The sequence below is a fragment of the Cicer arietinum genome, chromosome 6 (genome assembly GCF_000331145.2).
Source record: "Cicer arietinum cultivar CDC Frontier isolate Library 1 chromosome 6, Cicar.CDCFrontier_v2.0, whole genome shotgun sequence".
Classification (NCBI taxonomy): Eukaryota; Viridiplantae; Streptophyta; class Magnoliopsida; order Fabales; family Fabaceae; genus Cicer; species Cicer arietinum.
This window is the reverse complement of record NC_021165.2, coordinates 2,351,288-2,369,853: the sequence shown is the minus strand read 5'-3', so window position 1 is coordinate 2,369,853 and position 18,566 is coordinate 2,351,288. Positions and strand designations below refer to the sequence as shown.

General features: G+C 27.7%; 2 protein-coding genes across 2 annotated transcripts; one reads left to right on the top strand and one right to left on the bottom strand.

Moving 5' to 3' along the window:
• The first annotated feature begins 11,416 nt into the window (after positions 1–11,416).
• Positions 11,417–13,944, top strand: HSFA8 (heat stress transcription factor A-8). Its single transcript, XM_012716587.3, has 3 exons — positions 11,417–11,817; positions 12,491–13,604; positions 13,713–13,944. The coding sequence occupies exons 1-2, from the start codon at positions 11,593–11,595 to the stop codon at positions 13,343–13,345; spliced, it is 1,080 nt and encodes a 359-aa protein (XP_012572041.1). The 5' UTR covers positions 11,417–11,592; the 3' UTR covers positions 13,346–13,604; positions 13,713–13,944.
• A 1,452-nt stretch (positions 13,945–15,396) lies between these two features.
• LOC101489208 (vacuolar iron transporter 1) lies at positions 15,397–17,336 on the bottom strand. The gene is made up of 4 exons (XM_004503281.4): positions 17,057–17,336; positions 16,888–16,973; positions 16,666–16,780; positions 15,397–15,888 (listed from the first exon to the last, which is right to left on the bottom strand). Exons 1-4 carry the CDS (start codon positions 17,281–17,283, stop codon positions 15,591–15,593), a joined length of 726 nt encoding a protein of 241 aa, XP_004503338.1. The 5' UTR covers positions 17,284–17,336; the 3' UTR covers positions 15,397–15,590.
• Between the last annotated feature and the right edge of the window lie 1,230 nt (positions 17,337–18,566).

The window sequence follows — 18,566 nt, the reverse complement described above, 5'->3', positions numbered from 1 at the left end:
GTTTTGTTACCTCAGTTTTATTTGGGAAGAGCTTGTTGAATCTTGATGGATTTGTGATGAGAGGCAGATAAATCCTCAAGAGTAGTGACTTCTATGTTTGAGTGTTTATTATTTTGCAGATTTAATCAGAATTGTTGATAGAAGATTTCGAAGAAGTAGCATTGGTGGCCTAAAATTATAATTTTAATTGTAGCTAGTGAAATAGTTAGATAAATTAAGATACAATAAATAAAGAATATTAATGTAAAAAATAATTAATAATTCATTGATAATGTAAAGATTGAGACAAAGAACTGTGTAATTTGAGACAAATGAATATTGTAAAAGAGACACTTATTATGAAACAAACGTAATAATAATTTTCGAGAAGCCGCTATATATACTCCTTTCATAAAAAAATATAAGAAAAAATTGATCAAAATTTTATTTTTTAATATTTTTTTTATGTATTTTATCCAAATTTAATTTAGATCAAATACATCAATATTTTTTATCAAGAAAAACAACTAAACTTTTTCTTTTCACTATGGTGTAGATATGGAAAACTTCAACGCTAGTCAATCACATAGCTGAAAATGATTAGATATATTTTTTTCTCTAATATTATCATTCTATATATAATAATTAAATTTAGATTCATGCTATGTATAAGAAGATAATTTTAATTTTATATCATAATTTTATCTATTATAAAAAATATTATAAACATTAGAAAGAAAAAAATAATTATCAATATATCTAACACTCATCTATATAATATCTAATGAATTTGAAAAAAAAAAATTGGTAAAGTTATAGCATTATTAAAACTGTTTAGATTACATGTAAGCAGTTGCCTATATTTATTTTATAGGCTTAATTGCAGTTTTGATCCTCCTATTTTAACTGAATCGCGAAAGTAGTCCCCCCATTTTGTTTCTCCCCAGTTTTGGTCCCCCAAGCAGAATTTTGGTCCAAAACTTGATGAAATTTCATCTTTTTTGCATTTATTTAAGTCACACAATGCCTTAAGATCTCATTTGCAGCAATTGTACCTGAAATATATGATCATAAATGGTGTAGTACGACTTTAAAAACTAAAATTTCATCAAGTTTTGGACTAAAATTCTGTTTGGGGACCAAAACTGGGGAGAAACAAAATGGAGGGACTACTTTCGCGATTCAGCTAAAATAGATGGATCAAAACTGCAATTAAGCCTATTTTATATAATGCAAGTTCATTTGCGATTTCAGAGGGTGAAGCATGGCCCACTTCCTCTTCTTTAAAAAACAATCGCAAGTTATCTATTCCTCTTCTTGCATTAGTGCGTGGGATACTTTAAGACATTTTTTAATTTGGAATTACTATTTTAAATTATTTTATTATTATTTTTAATATAAATTTAGTATTTCTTTAACATGTTTTATCTATGATTTTATCATTTAAGTGTAATTTTGATTTGTTTGTTATGGTGTGACATTTTTTATTTTTTTATTTTAGTGCAATGTTCACATAGATAAATAATTTGTTTTGTTGGTGTTATGTTTTAAATAGAAGGCTTATGATGCAAATTCAACACCCTTCATCTAATAAATTATTTGTTATCGTGATTGAATTGATCATGTCAAATTTATTTATAACTGATATTAGATTATGTTTTTTTGAAAATAAATGATATTAAATAATATATTAATTTTGACCATTGTACAGTAGAAAATGTTAATTTGATTGTTAGAATTAAAGTTTAATTTAAATTTTTTTTATTGATTTTTGTAATTTGTATGTGTATTATTAAGGTGTTTAGTTTTTTAATGTTTAAATTTAGTTGTACTATTTTTATGAAAGTAAGAAGTTTATTTTTCTATTAAAAATATATGTAGCATGAAAAATGACTAAGATGCAATGATGAACGTGTCCACCATTATTATTAAAATTAATTAAAAGAAAATCCCTTAAACACATATACAATGAATCATTGTCTAGTGGATAAGGTTTGAATTGTTGAGTGCGATATTTTATTCGATCAATATTTAGCATGCACATAATTGGATAAGAAAAGTGGGTCATGTACAACTTATCGAAGAGAGTGACATGAACAAGAATTACCAATTCATGTACGTGATAAAAATAGAATAGAATTATAGAACCATTATCATTCAAGGATCAGAAACCAATCTAATTGTATAAATAAGAACCTCAACATTAAAGATTGGATTGGTGGTGAGAGTAAAGGAGTTATAGAGAATGGATCGATAAAAAGGTTATAAATTTGTATTTATTATTAGAAAAAAATACAATAATATTGACAATAGTAATTATTAATATTATTTCTGCAAAAATAAAAATATTTCTATTAAAGAAGGGCAAAAGTTAGCATGCATGCGTGAGGAAAGGAAATAATTTCTCCATGATATATAACAAATGTGTTCAAAATAATCTTTACTATTTTTAAATTTTTTACAAAAATTATATTTTACACTTTTGTGACAAAGTATCCATATAGAAAATAATAAATAAATATTTACGATTAATATATTTTTAATATAAAGAAAATTACAATAATATAAATTATATATGAAAAATTTATCAAAATCTTTCTACGTAATTTTTACGTTCTTCTAAATTAAAAAAAAATCACATTATAAAAAAAATAAATCTTCAAAATTCTCCACTTTAAAAAGTTTTCATTAATTATTTCCTTTTCATGATTAGTATTTTTTAAAATCTTCCCCTCTTCTCTTCTATTAAACTTCCAAAAACACCCTTGGTCATTTCTCTCCTTGTCTCTCACTTCTTCCAAAAGCCATCACTTCATCTCTCTTTCTAAGGATTTTGTGCTTCACAAATAAGAAAATGATTATTAATTTTGCTCCTCAAATTAGTCACTATTCGTGTAATTTTTGAAGTCTTATTAAAACATTCCTTTGCAATGATTTCCATGTCAAGGAAGTTAATCGCCAACGGTCACAAAAAAGAAAATAAAGGAAAAATTAATTAGGTGATTAAAAAAACCAGAAAGCCACATGACCACTTTAATCAGGTGATTAAAAAGCCAAGAAAGCCACAAGATTCGGGAATATTGATGTGCCAATCTGTACGGGGAGAAACATGATCCATAATTTTAGCTCTCCCTTTTATATAAAACCCATTTTCCACTTTTATCATATAGTAGTATATATTAAAAAAAAAAAAAAAAAACTTCTTAACAAAAAGATGATTTATCTGTTTAATGATAATCAGAAAACAGAAAATCAATAAAAAAAAAACTGCTTAAGAAAAAGTGTATTCATCTATTTAGTATGAAAACAATACCTCGAAACATCAATTAAACTGCCCAAATGGGCTTACTATATTTAGTTGAATGTTGATCCGTTCTTAATTTTGCTTTTCTACTCTTAAATATGTTATTTAAAATTATAATTAATATTTTATAATATCAGAAATTAAAATTCGATATAAAACAAAAAAATAGAGGTGAGTGATGTAACACCCTGATTTTTAACCGCGCGAGTGTATTTTTTTTTTCAAAACAAATTCATATTAACAAAGAAATAAATAAGGAAATACTTTTGGATAAATATTTAAGTCGTAACACAACGACAAATAAGCCAACAGAAGCAGCGGAATAGTTTTTGAAATATGAATCCAAAGTATTTACACTTCAAAAAGTGGTACATGGACCCATCATAATAAAATGTCAAATAGACAATATTAGTATAGGTACATTCTTCCAAATTAAAATAAACACAACCCAAAAAAAAAAGACGTATAGTCCATATACATCAACCTAATCTGATCATTCTACCAAAAAAACTATACATCTCGAGTGATCTTCACGCGCCCCGCAAGATCCTCCTAACATAGCTCGAGTCAGGTGTGTCCAACTACATTCCCATCCACAGGGTACTAACCGGTAGGATGGTCCTGGTTCTCATCTGAGGGCAAGGCTCAGATTTCCACAATAGTTGTAAAGGGTCACCAACCGAAATTAACAATTAACACATAATATTTAAGTTTTTAAATGCACAAAATAACCTTTCAACTTAGCATGCACCTTAAAAGGGGTTCCATATGCCAAACATGCATAAACAAAGTTGAAAAATGAAGTTTTTAACAAAATAACACTGTTATATTCGAATACAACATCTATGTATTCGAATACAAGACTGTTTCAGCATTCAGCAGCAAAAATAACATATCTATATTCGAATACAATAGTCTGTATTCGACTACACAGTAAGTCAATAGCAAAACAACATGTCTGTATTCGAATACACATCAGACAGCAGCAGAAAAACAACAAAATTCAGCAAAATTTAGCTTTTAAAAGGGTTTTGAAATCAATCAACACTTACACAAAAATCCAAACGATCACACTTAGCAATTATAGTCCAATCACCACGACGACTTGAGTTTCGAAAATGTTTTGCAATCAATCACAGTTACACACAATTTCAAAACATTCACACTTAGCAATTATAGCACAATCACCACGACAACTTGAGTTTCGAAAAGGTTTTGCAATCAATCACAGTTACACACAATTTCAAAACATTCACACTTAGCAATTATAGCACAATCACCACGACAACTTGAGTTTCGAAAAGGTTTTGCAATCAATCACATTTACACACAATTCCACAACATCCACACTTGGCAATTATAACACAATCACTATGACAACTTGAGTTCAAACGCTCAATCATAATCTTGAATCAAACACGACTCGCGTGCCAAGCACCCTAATGCAATGCGTATATGCCAAAATGCATGGACTCGGAATTCCAAATCAAAACCCTCCTCGAAGGGCCGTAAATCATAATTATACCGTCTATCACAGGCCGAAATACTAAATTACCGATGTGCCACCTATCACGGGTCAGCACGATTTACTAAAAACGTAAATCGTAAATGTACCACCTATCACATGCCGAAGTACTATTTACCGAGGTGCCACCTATCACGGGTTAACACGATTTACCAAAAATGTGTAGTCTATCGCGGACCTTACACGACACGACAATCCCCGCAAGGATAAGATGAACCAACAAATCACATGGAATCATCTCGTGGCCCATCTGGTCACCACTATCACCATGGCCCATCCGGTCGCCTTGTACTATGAAATGCATGAGCATACTCTGACTCTATCCACGACAATCGTTAAGTAAATGCAGATATTAAAAGATTCCCCATTTTTAATACTCATTTAACTCTAACAATTTTCACGACAATCATTAAGTAAACAGAGATATTAAAATATTTCCCATTTTTAATACTCGTTTAACTCTAACAATTTTGACGACAATCATTAGGTAAATACAGATATTAAGAGATTTCCCATTCTTAATACTCATTTAACTCTAACAATTTTCACGACAATCATTAAGTAAACAGAGATATTAAAATATTTCCCATTTTTAATACTCGTTTAACTCTAACAATTTTGACGACAATCATTAGGTAAATACAGATATTAAGAGATTTCCCATTCTTAATACTCATTTAACTCTAACAATTTTCACGACAATCATTAAGTAAACATAGATATTAAAAGATTTCCCATTTTTAATACTCGTTTAACTCTAACAATTTTGACGACAATCATTAGGTAAATACAGATATTAAGAGATTTCCCATTCTTAATACTCATTTAACTCTAACAATTTTCACGACAATCATTAAGTAAACATAGATATTAAAAGATTTCCCATTTTTAATACTCGTTTAACTCTAACAATTTTGACGACAATCATTAGGTAAATACAGATATTAAGAGATTTCCCATTCTTAATACTCATTTAACTCTAACAATTTTCACGACAATCATTAAGTAAACATAGATATTAAAAGATTTCCCATTTTTAATACTCGTTTAACTCTAACAATTTTGACGACAATCATTAGGTAAATACAGATATTAAGAGATTTCCCATTCTTAATACTCATTTAACTCTAACAATTTTCACGACAATCATTAAGTAAACATAGATATTAAAAGATTTCCCATTTTTAATACTCGTTTAACTCTAACAATTTTGACGACAATCATTAGGTAAATACAGATATTAAGAGATTTCCCATTCTTAATACTCATTTAACTCTAACAATTTTCACGACAATCATTAAGTAAACATAGATATTAAAAGATTTCCCATTTTTAATACTCGTTTAACTCTAACAATTTTGACGACAATCATTAGGTAAATACAGATATTAAGAGATTTCCCATTCTTAATACTCATTTAACTCTAACAATTTTCACGACAATCATTAAGTAAACATAGATATTAAAAGATTTCCCATTTTTAATACTCGTTTAACTCTAACAATTTTGACGACCTCTTTTTTTTTTTCTTTTTTTTATATATATATAATATATATATATATATATATATATATATATATATATATATATATATATATATATATAAATGTATATGTATATATATACACATATTATACTTAAAATCAAACTCAAACATTATCTAACAACGCTTACACACATCACTATTTATTTTGATAAAAGTATATACTCTCGTCGCAACTCAATAGACAGATAAAATTTTCTGCAACTAGAGATATTTTTAACAAAATTGTCCGGTATTAAATTCTTCGCAACGTAAATAAATTATTCTTCGACAAATAATTTTAATCTAATTTCCAAAAATATATTTTCGGCATTTACTCACTAAATACCGAAAACTGGGTTAAAAGCTTAAGAAATTCAACACAAAATACCATAAAATTGTATAATTTAGGATTTAAAATTAAGGGTATTACAACTGAGAAATTGGATGAATATTTTACCATAAATCATAGAAAAAATTAAATTAAAAGAACCGTTCTAATTAAATATAGATAAAACTAATAAAGTTGTGTTTTATTTATATCCCTAAAATGACCTCTTTATAACTGTTCTCCACCATACTATAAAACATCTAAAAAATAAAAGTATTTAATTTAAATTTTAAATTAAATATATTATTTTTATTGATTAATTTTTTTTCTTCGTTTTTTTTTAATATTTAGACAAAGTAACACAATCTATACCCATTTTAATAACTTAGCTTCCGCCGCCTTCACCTCCGACAAAATACTTCCTTTTCAACGCGCCGCGGCCAAAACATTCCCTTTTAATATATACATTGTTTATATGTATATTTTTAAATTGCTCTATTATATAATATATATTAGTATATGTTATTTCAAGAAACTTTATTTTCACGGTATAAAAGAAAAGAGCTTATTCTAAAGCCTAAAATAGAGTTTTATAAAAATATGTTTAATATACCCTCACACCTAATATCCAAACCCCACATTTTGTTTAAAATTCTAACTTTACTCTTCCATGCATAATTAAAAACTACCATTCTCTAGTAATCAAAACAAAATTGAAAAAAAATCGAATTTCAAATTTCTAGAATTCAAAAATAGAGTTATATAGATCGTAAGTTTGTTTTAGAAAACTCCAAGTTAAGTTTTTAGGATAATTATTTTTTATTTAATAAAATTATTAATTAAAAATATTTTTAATTTCTATAAATTTTAATTTTTAAACTTTATAAAAAATTTCTTAATTTTTTAATCACCAAAAACATATTGCTTTCACTTTTGCTCATACTAATTAGTCAAATAATGTTTATATTTTTATTTTTAAATGATTTTTTACATTCATATATATTAAAGATATTATAAACATCTCTCACAATATATATATATATATATATATATATATATATATATATATATATTGAAATCTCTCACAATATATATATATATATATATATATATATATATATATATATATATATATATTAACTAAAAATGATTAAAGATAAATTTTTAAGTGGTTAATTTTTAAAAATCTATATTTTGATAAATAATTTTAAATTTTTATGCGATAAATTCTTATAATATTCTTGACATTATTGTAAACAATCACTAAAAAAATTAAGGACTAAAAATTAAGAAAGTTTTATAGAATTGAAAATAAAATATCAAAATTTTATAAAAATTAAAAATTTATTAGACCTCAAAATAATTATTATTTTAATAGAATTGAAAATAGGTGATATTTGTTTTTTTAAAGAATTTAAGTGCCAAACACACGAAGGGATGTATTATGTTGACAGCTTAATTGCTTATGAATAGATTAGTACTAAAAATTGATCTAGTAAAAAATATGTACTATAGATTGATGTGCTGCATTCACTAATGCAAAGGAAATGTAACGTATTGTTATTATTGTTAATTATTAATCATTGATGTATAGCAATTATAACTTATAATATAACCTACACTTTATTATTAAGTAGTTGAACGTAAGTGTAACAAACACTAGAACTCTAAATTACAATGGCACGTTTCTCTTAAAAATTAGAGGATTAAAAATATTGAAATATTTCATACACGAAAATAAAAGATGTACCCAAAAATATAAGTTGTGTTTCCGTAGGCTAAAAAAATAAAATATTTGAATTTTGTAAAAAAGAAAATAGAATGTTAAAAGAAGAAAAATTATATGAAAAGAAATAAAATGCAATTTATAATTTTTACATATAATGTGGAGTAAATAGTTTAGATTTTTAGGTAATTATTTATGAATAGAAAATGTAAAATAAAAAAAAAAAATCGAAGGTTATAAGATAGATTATTTTAACACTTATTCATTCATAATTTCTTTAAAATTCGAAATTAATTTTTTTACCAACCATTTATAACAAAACAAATTATCGTTCTTACATTTCTTTAAAAAAGTTCCTTCATACTATTTAGCATCATTCCTTACAAACCCTTATCTTATCTTTCCTGCTCTATGTTAGCGGAAGCTCTAAGTGTGCCCTTCCTAAAAACTAGTTTTTTTTTTTAACCTTTTCTCTTTTTCTATCATGAAAAAACAAAAGCATAGAATGTGGGAGTAAAAGGTCCATGGACCAGCATGGAGTATACAAACTTATATGTATTTATGGTGTAAAAACAGAATAGAATTATATCTTATGGTGTAAAAACAGAATAGAATTATATCACATTAATGAATTAATTCACTTTTTTAAAATCACTTTTTAATTATGTTTATTCTGAATTGGTTTGAAATTGATTTATAAACTAATTTAAAATTTTGAACAACTTTAAATTAAAATCGGTTTCAAACTAGCTATTCGATAAATGACTATTGAGAAACAAATTTCAATTTTCTTTTTAAAAAAACAAATGTAAAAGATTTTCCAAAAAAAAAATTAATATAAAAAGTTTTGATTACTTTTCAAAAAAAAAATTTGAAATCTTTTGACAAAGGTTTTTCAATTTTTTTAAGGAAAGTACATGTAAAATTTTTTTCGATAAAATTTTCTGAAAAGGAATTTCGATAAATTTTTTTAAGAGAAAAGCAAATTTTTACAATTTTGTAAGAAAAAAAAATCTTAATTGAAATTAAAAAATTCTAAAATAATGAAACAAATTTTTAAATTTAATTTAATTAACTGATTTATTTTAAATATAAAATTTAATTCATAAATTATTTAATTAGTTTGATTTTTTTAGTGTAATATAATCTAATTTATTAATATTTTCTGGTTAATGATACATTTATCCCACTCCTAATTTTAACACTTTGGTCTATGGATACTATTGATAGATGATAACCAATTTGCAATTTCTTAACAGTGGATTGTGTGGACAAGACATATACCCACCCTTTCATTAAGCTAACGGCCTAGGTGTCTCTTTGGGCCTTCATAAACTGCCCATGCTCGTTACGGATTAGGATATTTCTCCTCTCACCCCCTTAATGTTTTTAAAGCCTCTTGTAATGTTTTTGTATTTTTTGTATTTTAATTCTCTTAGATTAATCAATTTAGATGAGATTTATTTAAATTGACTAATTAGGGTTGAAAATACTAATTTATTATTTTACATCTCTAAATTTTAAAAAATATTAAAAGTTATCATTATTTACATCTCCAAGTTCAGTTTAAAAAAATTGTGTTGAAATTGATTAATTTAAAGAAGGTTGAAATCGAAAAAAAATTAAAAGAAGGGTTTTAGGGACTTTAGAAAGAGAAAGGGTGAGAGGAAAAATACTCTTCATATTATTCTTTGGTCCACCTAAATTGTTATTATGGTGATAGAGAACCTATTATTTTTATATGGAAAATTATACTCCATATCCACACAGTCACAATTACATCTCTACTCCACATTTTATCTAAATTATGTATTTTATTTTCTTCTTTTTGTTTAAAAATCCACCCCATTTTACCTTAAAGTTCATAAATGGACTTTCATTAATAAATTATTAAAAAAAAAATAGTTAATTAGTTTTAAAAATGGTCTTTCGTTGGCCAATTAATTAAAAGAGAAATGTGTTGTAATTTATTAATAGTTTATCTCTCAAATGTTTTTACTTAATTTGATACACATTATAATAAATTAATTATAATTTTATATATAAATTATATACAGAAAAGCGTGTTGTAGTCTATTAATAGTTTATCTCTCAAATAATTTTACTTAATTTAAAACACATTATAATAAATTAATTATAATTTTATATATAAATCATATACAGAAAAATGTGTTGTAGTTTATTAATAGTTCACTTAATTTAAAATACATTTTAATAAATTAATTATAATTTTATATATAAATCATATACGGTTCAAATGTTTATCATTAAACAATTAGTTAGAATATTATCTTTTACGAATTAATTAGTTAACGTATAAAATTTAAAGAAAAATATAATTTATTGTATAAACTATACACAAGACAAATATATTTCATTAATTTTATGTCTCATAAATATCTTATGGATAAATTTTTAAAAAATATATGCTACACCAATTATAATTTACTTTATAAATAAAACAAATATTTTTCATGTATATGATAGTTAAAAGATAATTTTTTATAAGTTAATTAGTTTAAAAGATAAACATGGCATTAGTAGAGTGTATTTTGAATATATCCTCACAGAATTTTTTTTTAAAAAAATTATATTAAAAACTCATTATAATTTATCATATTAATCAAATACAAGATACATATTTATCGTCTAAAAATTAGAGCAATATTAGAATAATATATAACAATTGATCATATTATTAGTTAAAAAATATAATAGATAGTGTAACGACTTTGTCAAATATAATTATAGTAAAAATTAAATATATTTAATAATTTAATTGTAATTAACGAATGGAGTAAAAAAAGACTATTTACATTGATAATATATATAAAAAAAGTATTTAAGTATAGTTTGCTATGTGTTTTTTTATATGATTTTGATAAAATAATAGTTGATAAAATTAAAAATCATAGAAAAATATATTAAAAAAATACATTTAAGTTTTATCTATATATAAAAAATAAAAAGAAAAATATAAGTGATCTATAAGCAGTAATAGATCGTAGGGGAGGGATTCGAAAACCCCCGTCTACGAAAAGTGTTTTGGTACAACAAAGCGTCTCGGTGTGGAGGCGCTGCGAAATTTCATATCTTTAGAATTAAATGAAAGTCTTTCTTTGTTTTTCTTGTTACAACTGAAAACTCATTTCATTCATTCATTCGTTCCTCTCTCTCTCTCTCTCTCTCTCTAAGGTTTACTCAGATGGTGAAAGCGGCGAGCGATAATGGTTCTTGCTGTTCGGTGGCACCTTTCTTGAACAAATGTTACGATATGGTTGAAGATCATTCCACCGACTCCATCATCTCTTGGACTCAACGCGGTGACAGTTTTATCATCTCCAACCACTCTCAATTCTCTCTCACTCTTCTTCCTAATTATTTCAAACACAACAATTTCTCCAGCTTCGTCAGGCAACTCAATATCTATGTCCGTATTCCTCTTTTCTCTCTATTCTTTTCCAATTTTATCATTTCTAATTTTCACTTTTAGGTCATTGCTGTCATTCTCATTTATCACTTCTTGCTTCCTGTACTATCAATTCCAATAGGAAATTAATATAAAAAATTCTGTGTTCAAAATTTGTTTGTTTCTTTCCCCAATTACTAACCTCATTAACCTGTTGGATTAAGTTATTGCCTTTTCTTGATTGTATATAATATGTTATATAAAATTTGAAATCCATTAGTACTTAGGAGAAGGTGCAACCTATAAGGGTTTGTTTGGATTGGCTTTTCTGTGTTTATTTAATGGCATAAGCACTTGTCAGACTTTTTAGAAAAGCTTATAGAAACAACATATGACATGTCTGTTTTCAATTTATTTTCATAATCTCTCTTAGATAGCTTTTGAAAATAGTTTATAACTTATATGAAAATAGTGTGATTTTATTTTATCTTTTGTCATAGAAATAACTTATACATGAGCATTAATCTGATGAGAACATTTATGTTGCAAGCGCTTAATTAAGCTGTTTATCCAAATGGCTTAAATTTGCTTATCTAGGGGTCCATTTTTGTGCCTCTATTTGTTTGTGTCATTTGTGAAGGTTATGGTGATTCTCTTTTAAAATTCACTAATCGATGACTGTTGAATTTATCAGGGTTTCAGGAAAATTGATACAGATCACTGGGAATTTGCCAATGAAAACTTCATCAGGGGTCAAAAGCACTTGTTGAAGAATATACGTAGAAGGAAACATCCACATGTTGCAGATCAGCAAAAAACATTGCCGCCAAAAGAATCTTCTGAAAAACCATCACAAGAAGCAAAGAATCACAGCCTTTGGAAAGAAGTTGAGAATCTTAAGTCTGATAGAAATTCCCTCACGCAAGAGTTGGTCAAACATAAGCAGCATCTGGAATCTTCTGAGAGTAAGTTGCTTATACTGAGTGATCGCCTTGATGGAATGGAGAAGAATCAGCAGCAGATGCTATCGTTTTTGGTCATGGTCGTGCAATGCCCTGGATTCATGGTTCAGCTGCTTCACCCTAAGGAAAATAACTGGCGTGTGGCTGCTGAGAATTTGTTGGACCAAGGTAAACAAGATGACACCCCAGTTTCTTCTGACAGAATGATTGTAAAGTACAAGCCACCTGTAGGTGAAAGACTAAAGCCTGTAGTTCCGCAATCTCCTAAGCAACCAGAACCTGAGCTTTCTGCAGATGGGTTAAAAGACTTGTGCATCAGTTCCGAGTTCTTGAAATTGCTTCTAGATGAGAAATTGAGTCCATTAGATAATCCTTCTCCGTTTCTTGTACCGGATTTCCCGGATGATGGTTCGTGGGAACAACTCTTTTTAGGCAGTCCTTTCCTCGAAAATGCTGAAAACACTGATCATGAAAATGAGGGGGCCACTGTTAGTGGAATGGAGATGGAACCCACCATATCTGAAATGCCAAATGAGAGATCTGCTTTTGAAGCGATGATTGTAGAAATGGAGAAAACTCAAGCATGAGTTGTAATTATATGCTGAAGGGGATATTGGATGGGCCACAGGGTTTGGAACCTCAAACTCAGAAAATTGAACTTACATGGTGCTTCTAATAACTAGCAAAATATAGAGGGAAGGAAGTAATAATGCCCTGCAGATATTTTTCAGCTAGGCTATCTTCACAGATTTCCTCGCGGTAAAGTTTTAGTTTTATCAAATCACAATATACTTTTTTCTCTTCCATCTTCCTCCAGCAGTTGTTAGATCCTCATCTTGATTCAGTGTAAGTCAGCTCTCTCTCTCTCTCTCTTGCATCTGTTTAGACACCAAATAAATTAGTTAATCTTATGTGGAGATGATAAAGGCTTTGTTGATTTTTTGCTGTTTGCAGATCCAACTTATATCTGAATATTAATCCGGAGTTGCTTTTGGCTTCTTGATACTGTCTCCTCCAGTTTCGGGGAGTTGTATGGTCGGCAGCTAGTATGATGGATCAAATATTTCTTTTAAGTTTACATTGTAAGAAAGAGCGGCCTCAAAGGACCTTTGTTTATTGTGCTACACTAAACAGTTGAACATATAATTAATAGAAATCATGGGTTTCGCCATATTATTTTGCACAAGCCAATGCTTCTCAATATGTCATTCTCCTCTCTCTCTCTCTCTAAATGAGTTTTGTTCCCAATCTTGTTTGTGTCGTATTGTACACTGATATGGCGAAAGAGCTTTTGTTGCTCAAGAAAAGGGTCATCTGGCAAATCTAGTATGCTCAATAACCGATTTATCAGTCATAATATGAAGTTACGATTCTTGTGTTGTGCTAAACAAAGATGGACTTGGTTAAGTTTCCAGTTGAATTAACGTGTAGTTTGTTAGAGCATCTCAATTAAAGTAAGTTCACGGTTATTCAGTTATATGGTAGGTTGATAGCAGTTTGCAGAGAAGTTAAATGAAAAAACTTTTGTAAAAAATTGAAAATTTAATTTTATCTCACGAGGAACTATTGTAAGATTTGTTTTGTTTGGAGGTTTAGAGGGGAAGTGGGAGAAAGGGAGGGTTTCAATGATAAAAAAAAGGAGGAAAGGAAAGGGGAAGAGTAAGTAGTCACACATCTTTTCTTTGAGTGTATAGAGTTTGCTAGTGTATACTTTGGTATGTAACATGCAATTGAAAGATTCGGTTTTGCATAATGAGATGGGGTTGAGCATTTTGACGGCTTTGTTGGATTGATTGGGAGGAGAGTTTTCGAACAGAGAATAATAGTTGTGTGGTTTGCTTGATTATGGGTGATTTGGAAAGCGACAGGTGAGGGTGTTAATGAAGTGAACATTCTAGCAGGAAATTGGTTGATAATTAAAGCGAACCATCTTAACTATCAAACAAACTGTATCAATATAAAAACAAAAGAGTTGGTTGTATGGATATGGAAATGTGGTGCATGGCTCAATTCAAATTTCTGCTGCAGTCTGCAGATCTTATTTATTTCTTCTGCAAAATCAGTATATTTTAATTTAATATAGGCAGCACAAAGTTTGGTTGGTAGTGGAGAGAATGTTGCAGGGAACATACGGATGACTGGTTTTGAGTAGGAAGTGAGGCAATAATACAGGTGGAGCAGCAGGACAATATATTACAATAATATTATGGTAGCAGTTGTCATAGAGAAAAGAAATATTAATATTATCCATGACTTCTCTATAAGAGAAAATAGGGTCAAAGAAAAATGAATGTATTTGGTTTAATTTTGAATTTATTTAAAATTATATTATATTTAAGACGGAAGGAGTATTATATAACTGCATGAAGGAACTTCATAATGCTGTTGCAACTGTGAGTATTTTGATAGTTTTTTAAGAAAGAAAAAATCAACATAAGACGAACACATGGCACCAACTCTATGGTGAAACTAAAAATCCTTACGGCAACATTTTGTCAAGTGTAAATCGATGATAAACTCGATGATTTGAAACATTCACTTTTTACCGTATGCAACCATTTAAATCTTAGTATCTTGCCATCTTGCATTACAACAATAGCTAATTAACACCTCTTCAGATGGTGGTGGCGGCAAATAGTAGCAACAAAATGAATACTCATTCTATTTATCAAAAGAGAGCATTAAAAATGAAAAGTTAAAAAGGTAGTTGTTCATAAAAGTGTGGCAAGAAAATATATGAAAAGTTGCCACTTGCCATCACAAGTAAACAGCGAAGAAATAAATAATAGTTGTGAAAAGAGGTAGGTAGAGTTTGTTGGCATGAAAGTAGTACTATGGATGGAAAGCCTTTGCCAAACCAAAAGCAGCAGCAGAAGCAATGGCACCAATGAGAGCAGTTTCCAAAGCACTTTTTATAGGTTTATTGCCAGTGAAGTATCCCTTAACAAATCCAAAGACAAGCAATGCAATCAATGTAACAACTACTGAATAAAGAACTGCCTCTGTTGCCTTTGGAATGAACGCGTAAGGAATGAGAGGAACAAATCCACCCAATATGTAAGAAATTGCAATTGTCATTGCACTATACAATGCTCTCCTTGGATCTGGTTTCTCTAGTCCCAGCTCAAATCTGCCATACCAAGTAATCAAATCTCTTAATTAATATGCATCGCCATATTTTGCTTTTGAAAATTATTTTATAACCAATACTAGACAGATTTATTTACTTATAGAACAAGTATAACTAAATTAGCAGTATAATCTAACAAAATTGTAAAAAGAAACCCACGTGTAATGTTCCATGTGATTTCCTTTATCGGTTTGTATTTTCATGGTCCAGTAGAATATGCCAAATATTAAAATAATTCCAGCTAATTTTACTCTACTTGAACGGTACAAGATTTATTTTCATTTATAATTATCTTAAATCTTTGATAATATTTTCAAGAAAATATATATTTGAAAAATAAAAAAAGAGAGCCCAAAATTTTGTGTAACTGGACCGCGCATGACTAAAATTTGGAGTCTATAATCACGTCCACACTCAAAAAGTGAAAACCTACAAACGAATAAGTGGCTTTCTTTTTCCAATTCCAATAAGTGGTGCCACTCATCAACTTGTGATCAGTGATCCACCGATTCCTATATTTCACTTTTTCTTACATTCCAGCATAAACAAATTCAATAACGACGAATTGCAAACTCCAAATTTTCTACACTTTCCATTTCCCATGCGCAAAACTCTCAAAAAAAAGAATTATATAAAAAAAAATTAAATATTATTTTCTCTTATCTCAAATGTAAATAAACGTAAATTAAAAAATAAAATAAAATATCTAAATCAAATACATTAAATTTTTGAATCATAAAAATATCTTGTTTGGAGAATGAAAATATTGAAACTTACTTCATCATGAAATCAAGCCATGCTTGTGGATTCTTTCTTAGAGCATTCACAACAGGTGCATATTCATGTTCCTCTATCCCATATTCAGACAATATTTCTGCCACCTCAGCGGCTTCTGAATTTTTTTTTTATCATCACAAAAAAATACATATTAATAAATCAAATGAAAAAGAAAAAAAAAAGAGCATTTTGTAAAAGAAATTATAAGTAAATAGTGCGAACCAGTATCAGGTACAGCAATGATTTCGTCTTGCTCCCTTTTCAATTCTCTAGCGTAATGATCAGCTTCACTTTTTGCTGCCAAATAACTGCAAATCACAATGCAACTTTTTATTTTCAATTTTCAATTCAAAAAAAAAAAATTGTGAGTAAAATGAAGAGTACTAATTACCCGCCGAGACCCATGGAGATGGCGCCGGCGGCGACTTCTGCTATGCCGGCAGTGAGGACGATTGCAGAGGTGGCATTGGCACCAGAGAGACCAGCAGCGAGGGCAAAGGGGACGGTGAGTCCGTCGGAAACGCCGATGATGATGTCACGGACGATTTCGCCGGCGGTGAAGTGTTTCTCGGTGTGGTGATGGAGAAGTGTTTGTTTCTCAGGTTGAAGGCTAGCCATTTGAAACTCTTGTATTTGAATAATCCTATCAAGTTATTTGTTATATGCTCATAGTAAATATATATACCAACTCAAACCACAATTAACTCGTTAGTAAATAATCATTTTTAGTATGTATAGTTGTCGCAATACTCTTTTAAAAACTAATTTAATTTATATATGTTATTCATGTAAATAATTTTTATATTGTCAATCATAAATTTTAAATTATTAAAAATATTGTATTTTTATTTTTATTATAATTATTTTTAAATTTATGTTTATAAATGATTATGAGATATGATGTAAACTAAAAATAATATGTCTTTTTTTCATTTCTTAGATTCTCGAGTGTATTTTCGAGTAGTTAATTTATTTGATTGATAAAATTATAACAAAAGAAATGCTTTGAATTACATTTGTAATTTTGATATATTAAATAAGGACAGTGACAACGACTTGATTATTTAAAATTAAAATGATATGTTTATTGAAAGACAAAGATTTTAAATGTTAATAAATATCTTTGTTCAAATATAAAGTCATATAAATAATAATTTATAACATATTTACATTGAGAATTTTTTTACACAATTCAGCAAAATAAATCTATTGATTTTATTCCTCTTTTAAATAATATTGGATATTGCTTTGTGTTATTATGGAATTATAATAACAACTAATTATAGTACAATAAATTTTATATATCTTTTAACATATATTTCATATGTCTTAAAATATATATATATATATATATATATATATATATATATATATATGTGTGTGTGTGTGTAACTTTAGCAAATAACACATGATTACGATTATACTTAATTTTATATAGAAAAGTGAAATTATAAATTACTTTATAAAATTATCTTCATTGAGAGAAAAAAAAATTATAATAAATGAAAAATAAGAGAATAATATATATATATAGTAAAGTATATAATAAATAAAACAATATTAATATTTGATTGATAGCATGACATATAAAATGAGATAAAAAATATGGCCATTTTCCCCCTTAAAAAGACAAATGGTCCTCTTTTGATAATAAATTTATTAATATCGTCATTCGTAGATGCGATGATCTTGCACTAGTACCGGAAAATATCTACATCCATAAATATTCTTTTATGAAAACCATATAGATGAGATAGAATTTTAGATTTATTATTAATATTATTGTTTTGGAACTAAACTGAATTTAATTATTTATATTTTTTAAATATTTAATAGTTATTTATTTTATTACATTAGTAAATACTGTGTAAATTATTTTAGATTTTTATATATTTTTTATC

What these genes read in the sequence shown, in the direction of transcription:
- HSFA8 (XM_012716587.3), top strand. Translation starts at nt 11,593, where the DNA reads ATGGTGAAAGCGGCGAGCGATAATGGTTCTTGCTGTTCGGTGGCACCT. An exon ending in TCAGGCAACTCAATATCTAT is followed by an intron (nt 11,818 to 12,490) that starts GTCCGTATTCCT and finishes TGAATTTATCAG; the next exon opens with GGTTTCAGGAAAATTGATAC.
- LOC101489208 (XM_004503281.4), bottom strand. Translation starts at nt 17,283, where the DNA reads ATGGCTAGCCTTCAACCTGAGAAACAAACACTTCTCCATCACCACACC. An exon ending in ATCTCCATGGGTCTCGGCGG is followed by an intron (nt 16,974 to 17,056) that starts GTAATTAGTACT and finishes TGTGATTTGCAG; the next exon opens with TTATTTGGCAGCAAAAAGTG. An exon ending in TGGCTTGATTTCATGATGAA is followed by an intron (nt 15,889 to 16,665) that starts GTAAGTTTCAAT and finishes TTGGTATGGCAG; the next exon opens with ATTTGAGCTGGGACTAGAGA.